At 46.1% G+C, this 21,799-nt stretch overlaps 1 protein-coding gene across 1 annotated transcript in view; it reads left to right on the top strand.

Annotated features, from left to right (window-relative positions):
* LOC309564421 (uncharacterized protein) overlaps positions 1 to 21,799 on the top strand; it is a 224,655-nt gene that overhangs the window by 18,322 nt on the left and 184,534 nt on the right. Inside the window, 5 exon segments of the mRNA XM_082269051.1 lie at positions 13,214 to 13,357; positions 13,451 to 13,592; positions 15,094 to 17,120; positions 17,124 to 17,162; positions 17,164 to 17,232. Of these exon segments, the coding sequence (XP_082125177.1) occupies positions 13,214 to 13,357; positions 13,451 to 13,592; positions 15,094 to 17,120; positions 17,124 to 17,162; positions 17,164 to 17,232 (2,421 nt within the window).

Raw genomic sequence — 21,799 nt, 5'->3', positions numbered from 1 at the left:
AACTCTGATATTCACAGACATGACTTGGCATGATGGGAATTGTAGTTCCTAAACCACTGGAAGGCCATAGTTTGGAGACCCCTGCTGTACACCATAGGAAAGGTCCATTTCCATTTCACAATATAACGTCATGTTCCCAACAAATGAGGAGGAGATACTGTACACCATATATTGAGAAATGGAGATGGACCTTCCATATGGTGTACAGTATCTCCTCCTCATTTGTTGGGAACATGACGTTATATTGAGGAATGGAGATGGACCTTTCATATGGTGTACAGTATCTCCTCCTCATTTGTTGGGAACATGACGTTATATTGAGGAATGGAGATGGACCTTTCATATGGTGTACAGTATCTCCTCCTCATTTGTTGGGAACATGACGTTATATTGAGGAATGGAGATGGACCTTTCATATGGTGTACAGTATCTCCTCCTCATTTGTTGGGAACATGACGTTATATTGAGGAATGGAGATGGACCTTTCATATGGTGTACAGTATACACGAATACTATTGCTTAGTGCGGTTTTGTATGTTGGATCTGGTTTTTATTTGTATTTTGCTGTCATAATTGCACCCACTTCAATGCCAGAGCTGTGGGAACGCTTTGAAAGCTCTATATAGATCTGAATTTTGAATATAAGATGTATGAGAACAAATATGACGTATATTAAATATTGCTTTCCAATAGATGGACAGTGTTTCTGGAATATGAATACATCGGAGGGACGTCTTATTATATCTCCAGATTGTAAGGCAGAAGATACTGACGTTTCACAAAATTCTCCAAAAGTGAACTCTGGTTGGTTGGTCAGATCAATGGATCCTTCTAATCCTGAGGAATCTTCTAAGAAATCCCATACTATGACCTCAGATGTCCATCTAAGCTCTCCCAGTGCTGACAGATCACCAGATTCATCTATTTCTCCGAAATCTTCTTTAAGCCAGAACGTGTTTCACATAGGAGAGCTTTCATTGTCATGTTCAGAGTGCGGGAAGTGTTTCACCACCTTAGAAAAACTTATCAGACACCAGAGAGTTCACACAGGTGAACATCCTTATTTATGTTCAGTGTGTGGGAAATGTTTCACCTCAAAAGGATCACTTTTTAAACACCAGAGAGTTCACACGGGCGAGCGTCACTATTCATGTTCAGAGTGCGGGAAATCATTCCTTCAGAAAGAACACCTTGATAAACACCATAGAAGTCACACAGGTGAGCATCCTTATTCATGTTCGGAGTGTGGGAAATCTTTTATTCAGAAAGTACACCTTGATAAACATCAGAGAGGTCACCCGAATGTGCAATTTTATTCTTGTTCAGAGTGTGGGAAATCGTTCACTGACAAAGTAGACCTTGATAAACACCAGAGAGTTCACATGGGGGAAAATGCATGTTCAGAGTGCGGGAAATGTTTCAAGGAGAAAGGAAGCCTTCTTAGACACCAGAGAAACCATGCTGGTGAGCGTCCCTATTTATGTCAAGAGTGCGGGAAATGTTTCTTTCGGAAATCCGCGCTGGTTTCCCATCAAAGAATTCACAAGGACGAGCGTCCTTTCTCATGTTCAGATTGTGGCAAATGTTTCCTTCATAAAGAATCGTTTATTACACACCAGAGATATCACACAGGCGAACGTCCTTTTTCATGTTCAGAGTGCGGGAAATGTTTTATCGAAAAGAATGACCTTCGTCGACATCAGAAAATTCACACTGGCGAGCGTCCTTATGCATGTTCAGAGTGCGGGAAATCTTTCATTCGCAAAGCACAGCTGATAGCACACCATAGAATTCACACCGGTGAGCGGCCATTCCCTTGTCCAGAGTGCGGCCAAGGCTTCAGTCAAAAACGGCAAGTTATCGCACACCAGAAAGTTCACACCGGCGAGCGCCCTTTCCCTTGTTCAGAGTGCGGGAAATGTTTCCTTGAGAAAGGGAAACTTGTTCGACACCAGAGAATACACACGGGGGAACGCCCTTATTCATGTCCATTGTGTGGGAAAGGTTTCACTAGGAATGAACATCTCCTTAATCACCACAGAATTCACACGGGTGACCGCCCTTACTCATGCCTAGAGTGCGGGCAAGCTTTCACTCAGGAAAGGGGCCTTTTGGAACATCGGAGGATTCACACAGGTGAGAATACTTATCCGTGTTTAGAGTGCGGGAAATCCTTCATTCGTAAAAGAGACTTTGTCAGACACCAGAAAAAGCACACAGGTGAGCGCCCTCATTCTTGTTCAGAGTGCGGGAAATGTTTCGTTCACAAACCGGACCTTGTTAAACATCAGAGGATTCACGCGGCGAAGCGTCCTCACTGCGTTCAGGATGCGGAAAATCTTTTACAGATATAATAAGTTTAGAAAGTCCGAGAGAACCCACCGGCTGATTCTGTTGACAAATGTATGATGGCTTTTCCAGGTGGAACTGGTGATTCCATAGAGGAGTTGGAGGTCCATAGAGGAGCTGTTTGTCCATAGATGAGCTGTAGGTCCATAGAAGAGCTGTAGGTCCATAGAAGAGCTGAAGGTCCATAGAAGAGCTGAAGGTCCATAGAGGAGCTGTAGATCCGTAGAAGAGCTGTAGATCCGTAGAAGAGCTGTAGGTCCGTAGAAGAGCTGTAGGTCCGTAGAAGAGCTGAAGGTCCGTAGAAGAGTTGAAGGTCCGTAGAAGAGCTGAAGGTCCGTAGAAGAGCTGTAGGTCCGTAGAAGAGCTGTAGGTCCGTAGAAGAGCTGGAAGTCAAAGTTTTTTTTTTTTTATTTAGTGGTATATCCTGGCAAAAGTGATATTTCATTTCTAGGTGGAGTTTGATGGTCCAAGTCTTCCCTTGCCTTCTTCTGTTTCTTAACCACTTAACGACCACCTACCGCATATTTACAGGCTGCCGCTCCTGGGCAAAGTGACGTAGGGGTACGTCGTTCGCTGTTCAGGAGGCTAGGGGGCGAGCGCGCTCCCGCCCTCGCTCGTCAGCGGGGAAGCCGATGCGTGTGTCAGGAGGCTCCGATTGTCGCCTGACACCCACAATCGTTCCCCGCTGAGAGAGAAGAACGGTCAGATGTTGTAAACACAGCCGTCCGTCCTTCTCTCTGGGATCATCATAGAGCTCATGTGATCCTTCTATATAACGCAGTGCCGAATCGCAAAATAGGGCCTGGTCAGGAAGAGGGGAAAGTCCTTCCGGTCTTAAAGTGGTTAAAGACTCTGATAATGGACATACCAAGGCAGAAAATATTACCCCATGAGCATCAGATCCTCCTATGGACTGGGTCAGAGAGACCCATGTGGTAGACAATGCTCTTTACAGTATATTAGGGGCATAGAACAGATATTTGAGTTTTTAGGGGTGTGGTTTGATAGATATATCCCTGTAACAAATAAATTAAAGGAATATGGTTCTCATATGAAACGGTACTCAGCTAGTCCAATATTTACACCGACAGTCCATGAAAATTGGCCACTGGTGGTCAGCGGGGAAAAAAAAGCACAGAGATTGTTGATTTAGTAAACACATTCAGAGGAGCCGACAAGAGACACTACCACAAATATTGGAGGATTTGCCTGACAACATAGTGTTGTGGTGGAGAGCTGTCAGAGAATTTAGTGTGGATGGTGGGAGGAGAGCTGTCGGAGAATGTAGTGTGGATGGTGGAGGAGAGCTGTCGGGAGAGTGTAGTGTGGATGGTGGGAGGAGAGCTGTCGGAGAATGTAGTGTGGATGGTGAAGGAGAGCTGTCGGAGAATGTAGTGTGGATGGTGGAGGAGAGCTGTCGGAGAATGTAGTGTGGATGGTGGAGATCTGTCGGAGAATGTAGTGTGGATGGTGGAGGAGAGCTGTCGGAGAATGTAGTGTGGATGGTGGAGGAGAGCCGTCAGAGAATGTAGTGTGGATGGTGGAGGAGAGCTGTCAGAGAATGTAGTGTGGATGGTGGAGGAGAGCTGTCAGAGAATGTAGTGTGGATGGTGGAGGAGAGCTGTCGGAGAATGTAGTGTGGATGGTGGGGGAGAGCTGTCGGAGAATGTAGTGTGGATGGATGGTGAAGGAGAGCTGTCGGGAGAGTGTAGTGTGGATGGTGGGAGGAGAGCTGTCGGAGAATGTAGTGTGGATGGTGGAGGAGAGCTGTCGGAGAATGTAGTGTGGATGGTGGAGGAGAGCTGTCGGAGAATGTAGTGTGGATGGTGGAGGAGAGCTGTCGGAGAATGTAGTGTGGATGGTGGAGGAGAGCTGTCAGAGAATGTAGTGTGGATGGTGGAGGAGAGATGTCGGAGAATGTAGTGTGGATGGTGGGGGAGAGCTGTCGGAGAATGTAGTGTGGATGGTGGAGGAGAGCTGTCAGAGAATGTAGTGTGGAGGGTGGAGGAGAGCTGTCGGAGAATGTAGTGTGGAGGAGAGCTGTCGGAGAATGTAGTGTGGATGGTGGGGGAGAGCTGTCGGAGAATGTAGTGTGGATGGTGGAGGAGAGCTGTCGGAGAATGTAGTGTGGATGGATGGTGAAGGAGAGCTGTCAGAGAATGTAGTGTGGATGGTGGAGGAGAGCTGTTGGAGAATGTAGTGTGGATGGTGGGGGGAGAGCTGTCTGAGAATGTAGTGTGGATGGTGGAGGAGAGCTGTCGGAGAATGTAGTGTGGATGGTGGAGGAGAGCTGTCGGAGAAGGTAGTGCGAATGGTGGAGGAGAGCTGTCGGAGAATGTAGTGTGGATGGTGGGGGAGAGCTGTCGGAGAATGTAGTGTGGATGGTGGAGGAGAGCTGTCGGAGAATGCAGTGTGGATGGTGGGGGAGAGCTGTCGGAGAATGTAGTGTGGATGGTGGAGGAGAGCTGTCGGAGAATGTAGTGTGGATGGTGGGAGGAGAGCTGTCAGAGAATGCAGTGTGGATGGTGGGGGAGAGCTGTCGGAGAATGTAGTGTGGATGGTGGAGGAGAGCTTTCGGAGAATGTAGTGTGGATGGTGAAGGAGAGCTCTCGGAGAATGTAGTGTGGATGGTGGGAGGAGAGCTGTCGGAGAATGTAGTGTGGATGGTGGAGGAGAGCTGTCGGAGAATGTAGTGTGGATGGTGGAGGAGAATGTAGTGTGGATGGTGGAGGAGAGATGTCGGAGAATGTAGTGTGGATGGTGGGGGAGAGCTGTCGGAGAATGTAGTGTGGATGGATGGTGAAGGAGAGCTGTCGGGAGAGTGTAGTGTGGATGGTGGGAGGAGAGCTGTCGGAGAATGTAGTGTGGATGGTGGAGGAGAGCTGTCGGAGAATGTAGTGTGGATGGTGGAGGAGAGCTGTCGGAGAATGTAGTGTGGATGGATGGTGAAGGAGAGCTGGTGGGAGGAGAGCTGTCGGAGAATGTAGTGTGGATGGTGGAGGAGAGCTGTCAGAGAATGTAGTGTGAATGGTGGGAGGAGAGCTGTCGGAGAATGTAGTGTGGATGGTGGGGGAGAGCTGTCGGAGAATGTAGTGTGGATGGATGGTGAAGGAGAGCTGGTGGGAGGAGAGCTGTCGGAGAATGTAGTGTGGATGGTGGAGGAGAGCTGTCAGAGAATGTAGTGTGGATGGTGGAGGAGAGCTGTCGGAGAATGTAGTGTGGATGGTGGGGGAGAGCTGTCGGAGAATGTAGTGTGGATGGTGGAGGAGAGCTGTCAGAGAATGTAGTGTGGAGGGTGGAGGAGAGCTGTCGGAGAATGTAGTGTGGATGGTGAAGGAGAGCTCTCGGAGAATGTAGTGTGGATGGTGGGAGGAGAGCTGTCGGAGAATGTAGTGTGGATGGTGGAGGAGAGCTGTCGGAGAATGTAGTGTGGATGGTGGAGGAGAATGTAGTGTGGATGGTGGAGGAGAGATGTCGGAGAATGTAGTGTGGATGGTGGGGGAGAGCTGTCGGAGAATGTAGTGTGGATGGATGGTGAAGGAGAGCTGTCGGGAGAGTGTAGTGTGGATGGTGGGAGGAGAGCTGTCGGAGAATGTAGTGTGGATAGTGGAGGAGAGCTGTCGGAGAATGTAGTGTGGATGGTGGAGGAGAATGTAGTGTGGATGGTGGAGGAGAGCTGTCGGAGAATGTAGTGTGGATGGTGGGGGAGAGCTGTCGGAGAATGTAGTGTGGATGGTGGAGGAGAGCTGTCAGAGAATGTAGTGTGGATGGTGGAGGAGAGCTGTCGGAGAATGTAGTGTGGATGGTGGGGGAGAGCTGTCGGAGAATGTAGTGTGGATGGTGGAGGAGAGCTGTCAGAGAATGTAGTGTGGAGGGTGGAGGAGAGCTGTCGGAGAATGTAGTGTGGATGGTGGGGGAGAGCTGTCGGAGAATGTAGTGTGGATGGTGGAGGAGAGCTGTCAGAGAATGTAGTGTGGAGGGTGGAGGAGAGCTGTCGGAGAATGTAGTGTGGATGGTGGAGGAGAGCTGTCGGAGAATGTAGTGTGGATGGTGGAGGAGAATGTAGTGTGGATGGTGGAGGAGAGCTGTCGGAGAATGTAGTGTGGATGGTGGAGGAGAGCTGTCGGAGAATGTAGTGTGGAGGGTGGAGGAGAGCTGTCGGAGAATGTAGTGTGGATGGTGGGGGAGAGCTGTCGGAGAATGTAGTGTGGATGGTGGAGGAGAGCTGTCGGAGAATGTAGTGTGGATGGTGGGGGGAGAGCAGTCAGAGAATGTAGTGTGGATGGTGGAGGAGAGCTGTCGGAGAATGTAGTGTGGATGGTGGAGGAGAGCTGTCGGAGAATGTAGTGTGGATGGTGGAGGAGAGCTGTCAGAGAATGTAGTGTGGATGGTGGAGGAGAGCTGTTGGAGAATGTAGTGTGGATGGTGGGGGGAGAGCTGTCAGAGAATGCAGTGTGGATGGTGGAGGAGAGCTGTCAGAGAATGTAGTGTGGATGGTGGAGGAGAGCTGTCAGAGAATGTAGTGTGGATGGTGGAGGAGAGCTGTTGGAGAATGTAGTGTGGATGGTGGGGGGAGAGCTGTCAGAGAATGTAGTGTGGATGGTGGGAGGAGAGCTGTCGGAGAATGTAGTGTGGATGGTGGAGGAGAGATGTCGGAGAATGTAGTGTGGATGGTGGGGGAGAGCTGTCGGAGAATGTAGTGTGGAGGGTGGAGGAGAGCTGTCGGAGAATGTAGTGTGGATGGTGGAGGAGAGCTGTCGGAGAATGTAGTGTGGATGGTGGAAGGAGAGCTGTCGGAGAATGTAGTGTGGATGGTGGAGGAGAGCTGTCGGAGAATGTAGTGTGGATGGTGGAGGAGAGATGTCGGAGAATGTAGTGTGGATGGTGGAGGAGAGCTGTCGCAGAATGTAGTGTGGATGGTGGGGGAGAGCTGTCAGAGAATGTAGTGTAGATGGTGGAGGAGAGCTGTCGGAGAATGTAGTGTGGATGGTGGGGGAGAGCTGTCGGAGAATGTAGTGTGGATGGTGGAGGAGAGCTGTCGGAGAATGTAGTGTGGATGGTGGGAGGAGAGCTGTCGGAGAATGTAGTGTGGATGGTGGAGGAGAGCTGTCGGAGAATGTAGTGTGGATGGTGGAGGAGAGCTGTCGGAGAATGTAGTGTGGATGGTGGGAGGAGAGCTGTCGGAGAATGTAGTGTGGATGGTGGAGGAGAGCTGTCGGAGAATGTAGCGTGGATGGTAGGTGGCTCTTGAGGAGATCCTAGCATGGATATTGTTGTGGAAAACTCCGGAAGAGACTACATACATCTCCTCTCCTTCTACTTTCATTCCTCCTTGTAAAATCCTCCAACAGTGAAAGTTTCAATATGTGGTATATATATATGTTCGGTGATCAGCTGACCAGGGCTAATGACTCAGATTACCCATGTGAGGGTTGTGTTGTCATGCATGGAGATGCACAGGTGTTCCTTGCATTCTTTTGCAAACAGTTTCATGTATGTCAAAAGGGGCGCAGTGGTGACACGGACTCAGCCGTTGTCCCCAATTTGCATGGCCCAAACGCATACTGTCTTCATTTGGGGATCCAGATCCACACCCACACAGCTGTCGAAACAGTGTCTGTGTCACCACTGGATCCCAGTAGACCTAAATGAGACTGGCTATACAGGGACGCACGGAACACCTGTGCATCCCCATGTGGGCAAAAACGACCCTTGTACAGTCATACGCTTTTGTACACCCATGTGAAGGAGGCCTTATATTTCAATAATTACTAAGTTTATTGTTTTGTGCCTCAACTTTCAGTTTGATTTTCATTCTTGTTTTTTTTTCCATAAATATTAATAATAAAATGCTGTCAAACTGTTGTTTTTCGTTTGTATTCATTTTTTTCTCCTACTTTAGCTAGAATATAATCTGTGTGATAACAGAGAAATGGGTCCATTGTGTATTGACAACGATAGTGTTCCTTTAATGATAGTATTCCGTTAATTCTATAAAAGAGAAATTCAAGAAGTAAAATGGAGATCACTTTTCCCCCGTAGTTGCAGTTTCACATCCTGTACATATTGCATCCCTAAAACAATTATGTATAAGTACATGTAGCGCTACTGACGTGTTAGAGCACGGGATACTTGGAAAATTATTAATACTTAACCTATTGGAGGACAGTCTTCTCCTTAAATATTTATGCGTATTGGACAGTCTAACTTCTCACAACTGAAGACCAGGAGTCAAGTCTCTGAGCAATCCAAGGTTTCACAGCTTAAGATCATAAGGCAAGTCTCCGAGCAGTCCAAGTCTTCACAGCTTAAAGCCCCGTAAACACGATAAGAAATTCGGAAGGCAAATTTCATCCGATCTGAAGATTTTCGTATTGTTAGTATGGTGCTTTCGACAGCCGACTTCGACTTTTTGGCTGACAAAATCCTGATGTGCAGGCATTAAAATTTTTGTCCTCCATCAACACACCTCCGATTTTCGTCTCATTAGTACAGATTTCGACGGGGAAAAATCTTATGAGCAAGACTAGGCATGCTATGAGATGAAAGAACACATAGAAAGCAATCCAACACATGACATCACTTCTGAAGTAGAATTCTTTTGTATGGGAAAATTTGTGTACAGTCTAGAGCACATTCCAACCAACTGACACGCACTCTGGACAAAAGACGGACGACCGGTCAGCGGAAATTCGTTGCATGTGTACGAGGCTTTAGATCATAAGGCAAGTCTCTGAGCAGTCCAAGTCTTTACAGCTTAGGATCATAAGGCAAGTCTTTGAGCAGTCCAAGTCTTTACAGCTTAGGATCATAAGGCAAGTCTCCCAGCAGTCCAAGGCTTCACAGCTTATGATCATAAGGCAAGTCTCTTAGCAGTCTAATGCCTTGTACACACGTGCAGATTATCTGAAGACTTTTGTCTGCAGACTTACCAAAACCATATAATATGAGGTCAAACCTAAACGCTTTCAATTTGTATGCAATCCGGCAGGCCCTTGCACTACATAGAAAAGGTAAGTCTGCAGACAAAAGTCTTGAGATAATCTGCACGTGTGTACGGGGCATAAGGCCTCACAGCTGGGGACCATGAGTCGAGTCAAGTCTCTGAGCAGCCTAAGACCTCACAGGTAAAGACCATGAGTCGAGTCTCTGAGCAATCTAAGGCTTCACAGCTTAGGATCATAAGGCAAGTCTCCGAGCAATCCAAGGCTTCACAGCTTAAGATCATAAGGCAAGTCTCTGAGCAGTCCAAGGCTTCACAGCTTAGAATCATAAGGCAAGTCTCCCAGCAGTCCAAGGCTTCACAGCTAACGATCATTAGGCAAGTCTCTTAGCAGTCTAAGACCTCACAGCTGGGGACCATGAGTCATGTCTCTAAGCAGCCTAAGGCCTCACAGCTGAAGACCATGGGGCAAGTCTCCGAGCAGTGTAAGACCATGAGGTAAGTCTCCAAACCGTTTAAGGACTCACAGCTGAAGAACATGAGGCAAGTCTCTGAGCAGCCTAAGACCTCACAGGTAAAGACCATGAGTCGAGTCTCTGAGCAATCTAAGGCTTCACAGCTTAGGATCATAAGGCAAGTCTCCGAGCAATCCAAGGCTTCACAGCTTAAGATCATAAGGCAAGTCTCTGAGCAGTCCAAGGCTTCACAGCTTAGGATCATAAGGCAAGTCTCCCAGCAGTCCAAGGCTTCACAGCTTACGATCATAAGGCAAGTCTCTTAGCAGTCTAAGACCTCACAGCTGGGGACCATGAGTCATGTCTCTAAGCAGCCTAAGGCCTCACAGCTAAAGACCATGGGGCAAGTCTCCGAGCAGTGTAAGACCATGAGGTAAGTCTCCAAACCGTTTAAGGACTCACAGCTGAAGAACATGAGGCAAGTCTCTGAGCAGCCTAAGACCTCACAGGTAAAGACCATGAGTCGAGTCTGAGCAGTCCAAGACTTCACAGCTTAAGATTATAAGGCAAGTCTCCAAGCAGTCCAAGGCTTCACAGCTTAAGATCATAAGGCAAGTCTCTGAGCAGTCCAAGGCTTCACAGCTTACAATCATAAGGCAGGTCTCTGAGCAGTCTAAGACCTCACAGCTGGGGACCATGAGTCAAGTCTCTAAGCATCCTGAGGCCTCACAGCTGAAGACCATGAGTCAAGTCTCTGAGCAGTGTAAGACCATGAGGTTTGTCTCTAAAGAGTTTTAAGGCCTCACAGCAGAAGACCATGAGGCAAGTCTCTGAGCAGTGTAGGCCCATGAGGCAAGTCTGAGCAGTTTAAAGCCTCACAGCTGGGGACCATGAGGCAACATTCTGAGCAGTGTAAGACCTCACAGCTGAAGACTGTGAGGCTAGTCTCTGAGCAGTATAAGGCATCACAGCTGGAGACTATGAGTCAAGCCTCTGAGCAGCCTAAAGGGCCATACACACTATAACATTTTCTGAAGACTTTTTCCTTCAGCTTTACCTTTTCTATGTAGTGCAAGGACCTGCCAGATTGCATACAAATTGAAAGTGTTTAGGTTTGACCTCATATTATATGGTTTTGGTAAGTCTAAAGGAAAAAGTCTTCAGAAAATCTTATAGTGTGTATGGCCCATAAGGCCTCACACCGGAAGACCATGAGGTAATTCTCTACACAGCCTAAGGCCTCACAACTGAAGACCAAGGACCAACTGTCTAAGCAGTGTAAAGCTGCAGACCATGAGGCAAGTCTCTTTAGCATCTGGTTACCTTACGCAAATGCACAAATGTTGGTATCCAAGGCAATCTCTAGAACACTACAGTCACAGAGATCAACTTATGGTCTTAACTCACAAGTCCCTAGGACAGCTGCCACCTTCCTCCACTGAGTGCAGTGAGTGAGACAATCCTTATCCAGACCAGATTCCCTGTTGTGAGGTCCTGCAATCAACTTCTAACAAGCTCCATCCAGGCCCAAAGCCCTGACACAGCTGAAGCCCGTAGAACAGCTGTACAGTCTATAGGTTGCCTAAGGGCAGCAACACCTCAGGCTTTGGAACCCTCTTGTGGAGATAACTCAACTCTCCAGGGTTTCGGACTATGTATCCCTTCTCCAGCCCCTACTGGAGACTCTTCTCTAGGGATAGGTAGCACTGGTGGCCTTTTAGTCTTCTGTCAGTAGTCAGCGTTTTCACGTAGCAGCAGACTCTCACAGCAAGGAGAGATAGCATAAATATATAAAGCTCACCCTAATATTCCTTGATAAATACAGATGTAAGTAGATAAGGGAGTGTTGCTAATGTTTTATTAACATTAAAACATGAGCAACAAAGAAGTTTTCATTTTTGTTATTTTTTGGATTGCATCTGAGGTATAACCTTCATGTGTAATCATGGATGTAACATAATAGAGGAATGGACCGGGAGACAACGGGAACAATGATGAAACAACATAGACTGCGGTATTTCTTTTCAACACAAGGTGGCGATCACACTTGGAACACATAGGCAGGAAGGGATATGAGATACAGACAGGAAGTGATGTAAGATATGGACAGGAAGTAATATAGGAGTATAAATAGGGAGTTCCCGGAGAAAGAGAAGTTGAAAGGAAGTAGAGAGGAGACATTGCTGGAAGTGGCAGCAGAGGAGGTAATAAGTTATTATTTTATATTTGCACCCAGTAACCCCCCCGTCATCTTCCTCCATAGTCACTGTGATGTCTTTTATGGGTTTTAGACCAGATACATCCTAAATATAGAACCATTTATCCAACTGTCCATTCAGAGCCTCTGGTTTATAGACCAGATACATCCTAAATATAGAACCATTTATCCGACTGTCCATTGAGCCTTTGGTTTATAGACCGGATACATCCTAAATATAGAACCATTTAGCCAACTGTCCATCCAGAGCCTCTGGTTTATAGACCAGAAAAATCCTAAATATAGAACCATTTATCCAACTGTTAATCGAGAACCTCTGGTTTATAGACCGAACATCCTAAATATAGAACCATTTATCCAACTGTCCATCCAGAGCCTCTGGTTTATAGACCAGATACATCTTAAACATAGAACCATTTATCCAACTGTCAAAAAGCTGTCATGGGGTTGTGCTGACAGGAGAGGTGAGCGGTGCCGGGAATTCTGGGACATGATCCAGTAACAGACAAGGGATGTGTCTGGATGGTGACTGTATCATTGTGTGTGTCAGGTTCCTATAAGGTGTCAGAATGTCACTGTCTATTTCTCCATGGAGGAGTGGGAGTATTTAGAAGGACACAAGGATCTCTACAAGGACGTCATGATGGAGAATCAGCCGCCCCTCACATCACCGGGTAAGAGGAGACTTTATTGTAAAGGAGAGAGCAGTACGGAGGATCCACCTAGATCCCCCATCATCTGATAAACACATAGAAACAATGTATTCAGTCACTGTGTGTTTCCTACAGATGGATCCAGTAATGGGAACCCACCAGAGAGATGTCCCCATCCTCTGTATTCCCGGGATTCCACACAGGAAGATCACACCATCCCTCACCATCATCAGGTAAGTGGGACTGAGCATGTGGACTATGGGATGATATTCTATGTAATCTCTTGGTCTTTTTTATAAATGTATTCTGTCATCTTTGGGGTTTAGAGTGAAGAAGTGAAAGACATCAAAGCTGAAATAAAAGAGGAAGAAGAAGAAGAGACGTTGGTGAGTGGAGATCAGAAGTCTATGGAGGAAGGTTGTCCTCTGAATTCACAGAATTCCACAGGGGAAGAAGAGAACTATACACAGAATGATCAGGTAGATGGGACTGGGCACTAAAAAATAATTCTATGAGAGGACATTCTCCTATGTAATCTCCTATTATTGGCAGCAGTGTTTCCCGGATGTTATATTGTCTTATCTCTACAATTTAGAATGAAGAACGGAAAGACATCAAAGTTGAGCATAAAGAGGAAGAAGAAGAGACGTTGGTGAGTGGAGATCAGCAGTCTATGGAGAGAAGTCCACTTTATTCCCAGAATTTAATGGAAAAGCACAGTTATAATCAGAATGATCAGGTAGGTGGGACTGGGCAAAGAAAGGAATAATTCTATGAGAGGGAGTTCTTCATTGTAATCTCCTTTTCCTATTTATAAATCTTTGGGGTTTAGAGTGAAGAAATGAAGGACATCAAAGTTGAGGCTAAAGAGGAAGAAGAAGAGAAGTTGGTGAGTGGAGATCAGCAGTCTATGGAGGAGGGGGAGATGATTATGGAAAGTAAACCGGAGGAATCTTCTCTACATATGGACACAAGTAAGTCATTAACACTAATTGCAGAAACAGTTCACATTTTAATGCTACAAGTCTAGGTATAAAGCATGTATTTACATTGTTACATGGAGTGAAATATACCATATGTCCATTAAGTTATTAAAATCCAAAGTGACAGCTGATCCAGAGGGCAGAAAAGCCACATACAGTCTCTCCATAATTCTTTAGGGTAAAAGAATTCTCTCTTTATCTCAAAGGCAGCAACAAATGAGGAGGAGATACTGTACACCATATGAAAGGTCCATCTCCATTCCTCAATATAACGTCATGTTCCCAACAAATGAGGAGGAGATACTGTACATCATATGAAAGGTCCTTCTCCATTCCTCAATATAACGTCATGTTCCCAACAAATGAGGAGGAGATACTGTACATCATATGAAAGGTCCATCTCCATTCTTCAATATAATGTCATGTTCCTAACCAATGAGGAGGAGATACTGTACATCATATGAAAAGTCAATCTCCATTCCTCAATATAACGTCACGTTCCGAACAAATGAGGAGGAGATACTGTACATCATATGAAAAGTCAATCTCCATTCCTCAATATAACGTCACGTTCCGAACAAATGAGGAGGAGATACTGTACATCATATGAAAAGTCAATCTCCATTCCTCAATATAACGTCATGTTCCGAACAAATGAGGAGGAGATACTGTACACCATATGAAAGGTCCATCTCCATTCCTCAATATAACGTCATGTTCCCAATAATGAGGAGGAGATACTGTACACCATATGAAAGGTCCATCTCTATTCCTCAATATAACGTCATGTTCCCAACAAATGAGGTGGAGATACTGTACACCATATGAAAGGTCCATCTCCATTCCTCAATATAACGTCATGTTCCTAACCAATGAGGAGGAGATACTGTAAACCATATGAAAGGTCCATCTCCATCCCTCAATATAACGTCATGTTCCCAACAAATGAGGAGGAGATACTGTACACCATATCAAAGGTCCATCTCCATTCCTCAATATAACGTCATGTTCCCAACAAATGAGGAGATGCTGTAAACCATATATTGAGGAATGGAGATGGACTTTTCATATCAATGTATGAAGTATTGGGATTTCTTGGGATTTCGTGATTCTTATGGACAGGTCTGGTGAATGCTTGATTTTACTTTTACATATTTATATTTTTGGCGCCACTATACACATTTTATAGTTTATGATCATTGTTGTACACTATATGAACGATCTGTCCTAGTAATGTTTTTAGGAATAGGTGGAGGGAAGTCCCATTCTTCACCATAACCTTGTCATCAGTTCATAAATACTGTTGCTTCGTGCGGTTTGGGTGTTTTGTATCACATGATCTGGTTTTTATTCATAGTTTCCTGTTATAATTGCGCCAAATTCAAGGCCAGAGCTGTGGGAACGTTTTGAAAGCTCTACATAGATCTATGACTTCTGAATACACGATGTATGAGAACAGATATGACGTATATTAAATATTGCTTTCCGACAGATGGACCGTGTTTCTGGAATATAAATACATCGGAGGGACGTCTTATTATATCTCCAGATTGTAAGGCAGAAGATACTGACGTTCCACAAAATTCTCCAAAAGTGACCTCTGATTGGTTGGTAAGGTCAACGGATCCTTCGAATCCTCAGGAATACCATACTATGACTTCAGATGTTCATCCAAGATCAAGGGGTCCTTCTAATCCTGAGGAAACCTCTTATAAGTCCCATACTATGACCTCAGATGTCCATCTAAGATCAAAGGATCCCTCTAATCCCGAGGAACCTTCTGATAAATCCCATACTATGACTTCAGATGTCCATCTAAGATCAACGGATCCTTCCAATCCTGAGGAACCTTCTTATAAATTCCATACTATGACTTCAGATGTCCTTTTAAGATCAATGGGTCCTTCTAATCCCGAGGAACCTTCTGATAAATCCCATACTATGACTTCAGATGTCCATCTAAGATCAATGGGTCCTTCTAATCCCGAGGAACCTTCTGATAAATCCCATACTATGACTTCAGATGTCCATCTAAGATCAACGGATCCTTCCAATCCTGAGGAACCTTCTTATAAATTCCATACTATGACTTCAGATGTCCTTTTAAGATCAATGGGTCCTTCTAATCCCGAGGAACCTTCTGATAAATCCCATACTATGACTTCAGATGTCCATCCAAGTTCTCACAGTGCTGACAGATCACCAGGTGCATCCAATCCCCAGAAATCTTCTTCAAGCCATAAAGGGGTTCACACAGGAGAGAACTCATTGTCATGTTCAGAGTGCGGGAAATCTTTCACCACAAAAGTATCACTTTTTAAACACCAAAGAATTCACACAGGTGAGCGTCCTTATTCATGTTCAGAGTGCGGGAAATCTTTCACTGACAAAGGAGACCTTGATATTCACCATAGAGTTCACACAGGTGAGCGTCCTTATTTGTGTACAGCGTGCGGGAAATCTTTCACTCAGAAAGGACATCTTGTAAGACACCAGAGAGTCCACACGGGTGAGCATCTTTATTCGTGTTCAGAGTGCGGGAAATCTTTCAGGGAGAAAGGACAACTTATTGTACACCAGAGAACTCACACAGGTGAGCGTCCCTTTTCATGTCCAGACTGCGGGAAATGTTTCATTCGCAAAGGACGGCTTATTGCACATCAGAGAATTCACACAGGTGAGTGTCCATTCTCTTGTTCAGAGTGCGGGAAATGTTTCAGTCAGAAAGAACAACTAATTGCACACCAGCACGTTCACACGGGTGAGCGTCCTTTCTGCTGTTCAGAGTGCGGGAAATGTTTCCTTGTAAAAGGAAAACTTAATAGACACCAGAGAATACACACAGGGGTGCGCCCTTATTCATGTTTAGAGTGCGGGAAATGTTTCAGTAGGAATGAACAGCTCCTAAATCACAAGAAAATTCACACAGGTGAGCGTCCTTACTCATGCTTAGAGTGCGGGAAATCTTTCCCTTGGAAAGGAAGCCTTATTGAGCATCGGAGAATTCACACAGGGGAGACACCTTATCCATGTTTGGAGTGCGGGAAATCCTTCATTCGTAAAAAAGAATACGTTCAACACCAGAGAATTCACACTGGTGAACGTCCTTTCGTTTGTTCAGAGTGCGGAAAATGTTTCCCCGTAAAAGAATCACTTAATATACACCGAAGAATACACACAGGGGAATGTCCTTACTCCTGTTCAGAGTGTGGGAAATCTTTCATTGAAAAGAATAACCTCCGTAAACATCGAAGAATACACACAGCTGAACGCCCTCATCCATGTTTAGAGTGCGGGAAGTCCTTCATTCATAAAAAAGATCTTATTAGACACCAGAAAATGCACACAGGGGAACACCCTTATTCGTGTTCAGTGTGTGGGAAATCTTTCAGTAGGAATGAACATCTCCTTTCGCACCAGAAGGTTCACACAGGCGATCGTCCTCACTCCTGTTTAGAGTGCGGGAAATCCTACATTCATAAAAAAGATCTTATTAAACACCAGAAAAAACACACAGGTTAGCGACCTTATTCATGTTCACAGTGCGGGAAATGTTTCATTCACTAATGCAGACCTTGTTAGACACCAGAGAACTCACACCGCGGAGCGTCCTCGCTGCGGTCAGGATGCGGTAAATGTGTTCCTGATAATTGAACGTTGCTCTGAGTGGGGGGATTTGGACCCCCCTGACCCCCCCCCCCCTTATCTACGCCCCTGTGACAATGTACGATGGCTTTTCTAGGTGGAACGGTTGAGTCCAAGGAACATCTGGAGGATCACAAAATTGTTTTTTAGAGCGATACATCCTGGTAATAGAGATATTCCAATAAACGGTGGAGTTTGATGGACCGAGTCTTCTCTTGCCTTCTTCTGTTTCTTGGAGACTCTGATGGTGGGCCATACCAAGGGAACAAATGTTACCCTATGAGCCACAGATTCTCCCAGGGAGGGGGTTGGAGAGGTCCAAGGGGTGTATAATGCTCATTACAGTACACTGGGGACATAGTAGAAATATTTGAGTTTTTGGGTGTGGTTTAATAGATATACAGTATCTCACAAAAGTAAGTACACCCCTCACATTTTTGTAAATATTTTCTTCTATCCTTTCATGTGACAACACTGAAGAAATGACACTTTGCTACAATGTAAAGTAGTGAGTGTACAGCTTGTATAACAGTGTAAATTTGCTGTCCCCTCAAAATAACTCAACACACAGCCATTAATGTCTAAACCGCTGGCAACAAAAGTGAGTACACCCCTAAGTGAACGTGTCAAAATTGGGCACAATGCTTCAATATTTTGTGTGGCCACCATTATTTTCCAGCACTGCCTTAACCCTCTTGGGCATGGAGTTCCCCAGAGCTTCACAGGTTGTCCTCCTTCACTTCTCCATGATGACATCACAGAGCTGGTGGATGTTAGAGACCTTGCGCTCCTCCACCTTCCGTTTGAGGATGCCCCACAGATGCTCAATAGGGTTTAGGTCTGGAGACATGCTTGGCCTGTCCATCACCTTTACCCTCAGCTTCTTTAGCAAGGCAGTGGTCGCCTTGGAGGTGTGTTTGGGGTCGTTATGTTGGAATACTGCCCTGCGTCCCAGTCTCCGAAGTGAGGGGATCATGCTCTGCTTCAATATGTCACAGTATATGTTGGCATTCATGGTTCCCTCAATGAACTGTAGCTCCCCAGTGCCGGCAGCCCCAGACCATGACACTCCCACCACCATGCTTGACTGTAGGAAGAAACACTTGTCTTTGTACTCCTCACCTGGTTGCCACCACACACGCTTGACACCATTCGTTTATCTTGGTCTCATCAGACCACAGGAGATGGTTCCAGTAATCCATGTCCTTAGTCTGCTTGTCTTCAGTAAACTGTTTGCAGGCTTTCTTGTGCATCACCTTAGAAGAGGCTTCCTTCTGGGACGACAGCCATGCAGAACAATTTGATGCATTGTGCGGCGTATGGTCTGAGCACTGACAGGCTGACCCCCCCCCCCTTCAACCTCTGCAGCAATGCTGGCAGCACTCATACGTCTATTTCCCAAAGACAACCTCTGGATATGACGCTGAGCACATGCACTCAACTTCTTTGGTGGACCATGGCAAGGCCTGTTCTGAGGGGAACCTGTCCTGTTAAACTGCTTTATGGTCTTGGCCACCGTGCTGCAGCTCAGTTTCAGGGTCTTGGCAATCTTCTTATAGTCTAGGCCATCTTTATGTAGAGCAACAATTCTTTTTTCAGATCCTCAGAGAGTTATTTGCCATGAGGTGCCATGTTGAACTTCCAGTGACCAGTATGAGAGAGTGAGAGCGATAAAACCAAATTTAACACACCTGCTCCCCATTCCCACCTGAGACCTTCTAACACTAACGAGTCACATGACACCGGGGAGGGAAAATGGCTGATTGGGCCCAATTTGGACATTGTCACTTAGGGGTGTACTCACTTTTGTTGCCAGCGGTTTAGACATTAATGGCTGTGTGTTGAGTTATTTTGAGGGGACAGCAAATTTACACTGTTATACAAGCTGTACACTCACTACTTTACATTGTAGCAAAGTGTCATTTCTTCAGTGTTGTCACATGAAAAGATAGAATAAAATATTTACAAAAATGTGAGGGGTGTACTTACTTTTGTGAGATACTGTATACACATGAAGAAAAAATTAAAGGAATATGGTTCTCATATGAAACGGTACTCAGCTAGTCCAATGTTTTCACCTACTGTAAAATTGACCACTGGTGGACAGTGGGGATACAAAGCATACTTACAGAAAACTAAAAAGATTATTGGTTCAGTAAACACATTTTAGAGGAGCCGACAAGAGAAGCTACCACATATAATGGAAAATTTGCCTGAAAATGTAGTGTGAATGGTGGAGGAGAGCTGTCGGAGAATGTAGTGTGGATGGTAGAAGAGACCTGTCGGAGAATATAGTGTGGATGGTGGAGGAGAGCTGTCGGAGAATGTAGTGTGGATGGTAGAAGAGACCTGTCGGAGAATATAGTGTGGATGGTGGAGGAGAGCTGTCGGAGAATGTAGTGTGGATGGTGGAGGAGAGCTGTCGGAGAATGTAGTGTGGATGGTGGGAGGAGAGCTGTCGGAGAATGTAGTGTGGATGGTGGAGGAGAGCTGTTGGAGAATGTAGTGTGGATGGTGGGGGAGAGGTGTCGGAGAATGTAGTGTGGATGGTAGAAGAGACCTGTCGGAGAATGTAGTGTGGATGGTGGAGGAGAGCTGTCGGAGAATGTAGTGTGGATGGGGGAGGAGAGCTGTCGGAGAATGTAGTGTGGATGGTGGAGGAGAGCTGTCGGAGAATGTAGTGTGGATGGTGGAGGAGAGCTGTCGGAGAATGTAGTGTGGATGGGGGAGGAGAGCTGTCGGAGAATGTAGTGTGGATGGTGAAGGAGAGCTGTCGGAGAATGTAGTGTGGATGGTGGGAGGAGAGTTGTCGGAGAATGTAGTGTGGATGGTGGGAGGAGAGCTGTCGGAGAATGTAGTGTGGATGGTGGGGGAGAGGTGTCGGAGAATGTACTGTGGATGGTGGGAGGAGAGCTGTCGGAGAATGTAGTGTGGATGGTGGGGGAGAGGTGTCGGAGAATGTAGTGTGGATGGTGGGAGGAGAGCTGTCGGAGAATGTAGTGTGGATGGTGGAGGAGAGCTGTTGGAGAATGTAGTGTGGATGGTGGAGGAGAGCTGTCGGAGAATGTAGTGTAGATGGTGGGGGGGGGGGAGCTGTCGGAGAATGTAGTGTAGATGGTGGGGGGGGGGGAGCTGTCGGAGAATGTAGTGTGGATGGTGGAAGAGAGCTGTCGGAGAATGTAGTGTGGATGGTGGAAGAGAGCTGTCGGAGAATGTAGTGTGGATGGTGAGAGGAGAGCTGTCGGAGAATGTAGGGTGGATGGTGGAGGAGAGCTGTCGGAGAATGTAGTGTGGATGGTGGAGGAGAGATGTCGGAGAATGTAGTGTGGATGGTGGAGGAGAGCTGTCGGAGAATGTAGTGTGGATGGTGGGAGGAGAGATGTCGGAGAATGTAGTGTGGATGGTGGGGGAGAGCTGTTGGAGAATGTAGTGTGGATGGTCAAGGAGCTGCAAAAGGTCCCTACATGACAGACAGAAACCTGCTGTATTCAGCTATTAGAGGGTATCTATGAGGGTAATTGGAGATCTGCATGGTCAGCCATGACACTATGCTCATCATTTTCAAATGGATAGATTTGGATGGATACATTATTGATTGGTAACCCTATGCCTATCTAGACTTTTATGATGTGGAGTCTAGGGATCTGGTAAGCAAACATCCTGTATAACCACCGTGAAGGTGCACTTGGATGTACGTTTATTCATATTTCTTGGACACCTCTTTAAGAGACTGTTTCCATATATTCTGTCTATTACCCATTCACATAATTTGTGGAACACTGCATGGACTATCGATAAATTGTCCCACCCTCAACAGTTTGGTGCACGTCCGGTCTGCAGTCCAAGCAACATCCAAGCAAAGGTTAGACCGTACTCCAACATCGAAGGTGAAAAATAGACTTTATTGTATAAAAGCATGTCTTGACAGCAATACAAACATCTTGGACAAACCAGGTGTCAGGGAAGAACTTGGAGGAGAACTGGCAGATAAGTCAGTGCCCAAGATGGCCACGCTAAAGCGCGAACGCTTGTTAGCAATAGGTACACAATGGTGCATTGACGTATGCCGCGGTGTATGCTAATTAGTGCTAATTACCAGCATTCACTGCCAATATAAACTCAGCACTGGCTATCATTCATTGCTGGATTATCTTCAGGTAGTACCTGTGTTCCTTGTGCTTTGAACTTCAGCTTGATTACCCGTTACCAACCCGGCTATCCTTGACCTGCTCTGGCTCATCTCCTGGCTCTGGACCCAGCTTGCTTTACGGACTTTCTTCAGCCTGCTCCTGATTGACTTCTCGTGCTTGACCCCGGCATGATCCCGACTACTCTACCTGCCTCTGTTCCTGATTGACCTTCCATGTTTGACCCTCGGCCTGGCTATTGACCTTGATTGCACTGACCTGCCTGCTCTTCCAGTGATCCAGTGGCGGTGACCACCTTATCCACTACAGATCCGATTCCTGAAGCAGCTACACCTGCAGGCAACCCATTCACCTTTGGGCACAGTAACCTATGTCACCATCTCCAGAGGTGCTCTGCACTCAGCC

This window comes from Pelophylax lessonae (assembly GCF_965119305.1).
Source record: "Pelophylax lessonae genome assembly, chromosome: 9".
NCBI lineage: Eukaryota > Metazoa > Chordata > Amphibia > Anura > Ranidae > Pelophylax > Pelophylax lessonae.
This window is presented reverse-complemented; position numbering and strand designations above follow the sequence as displayed.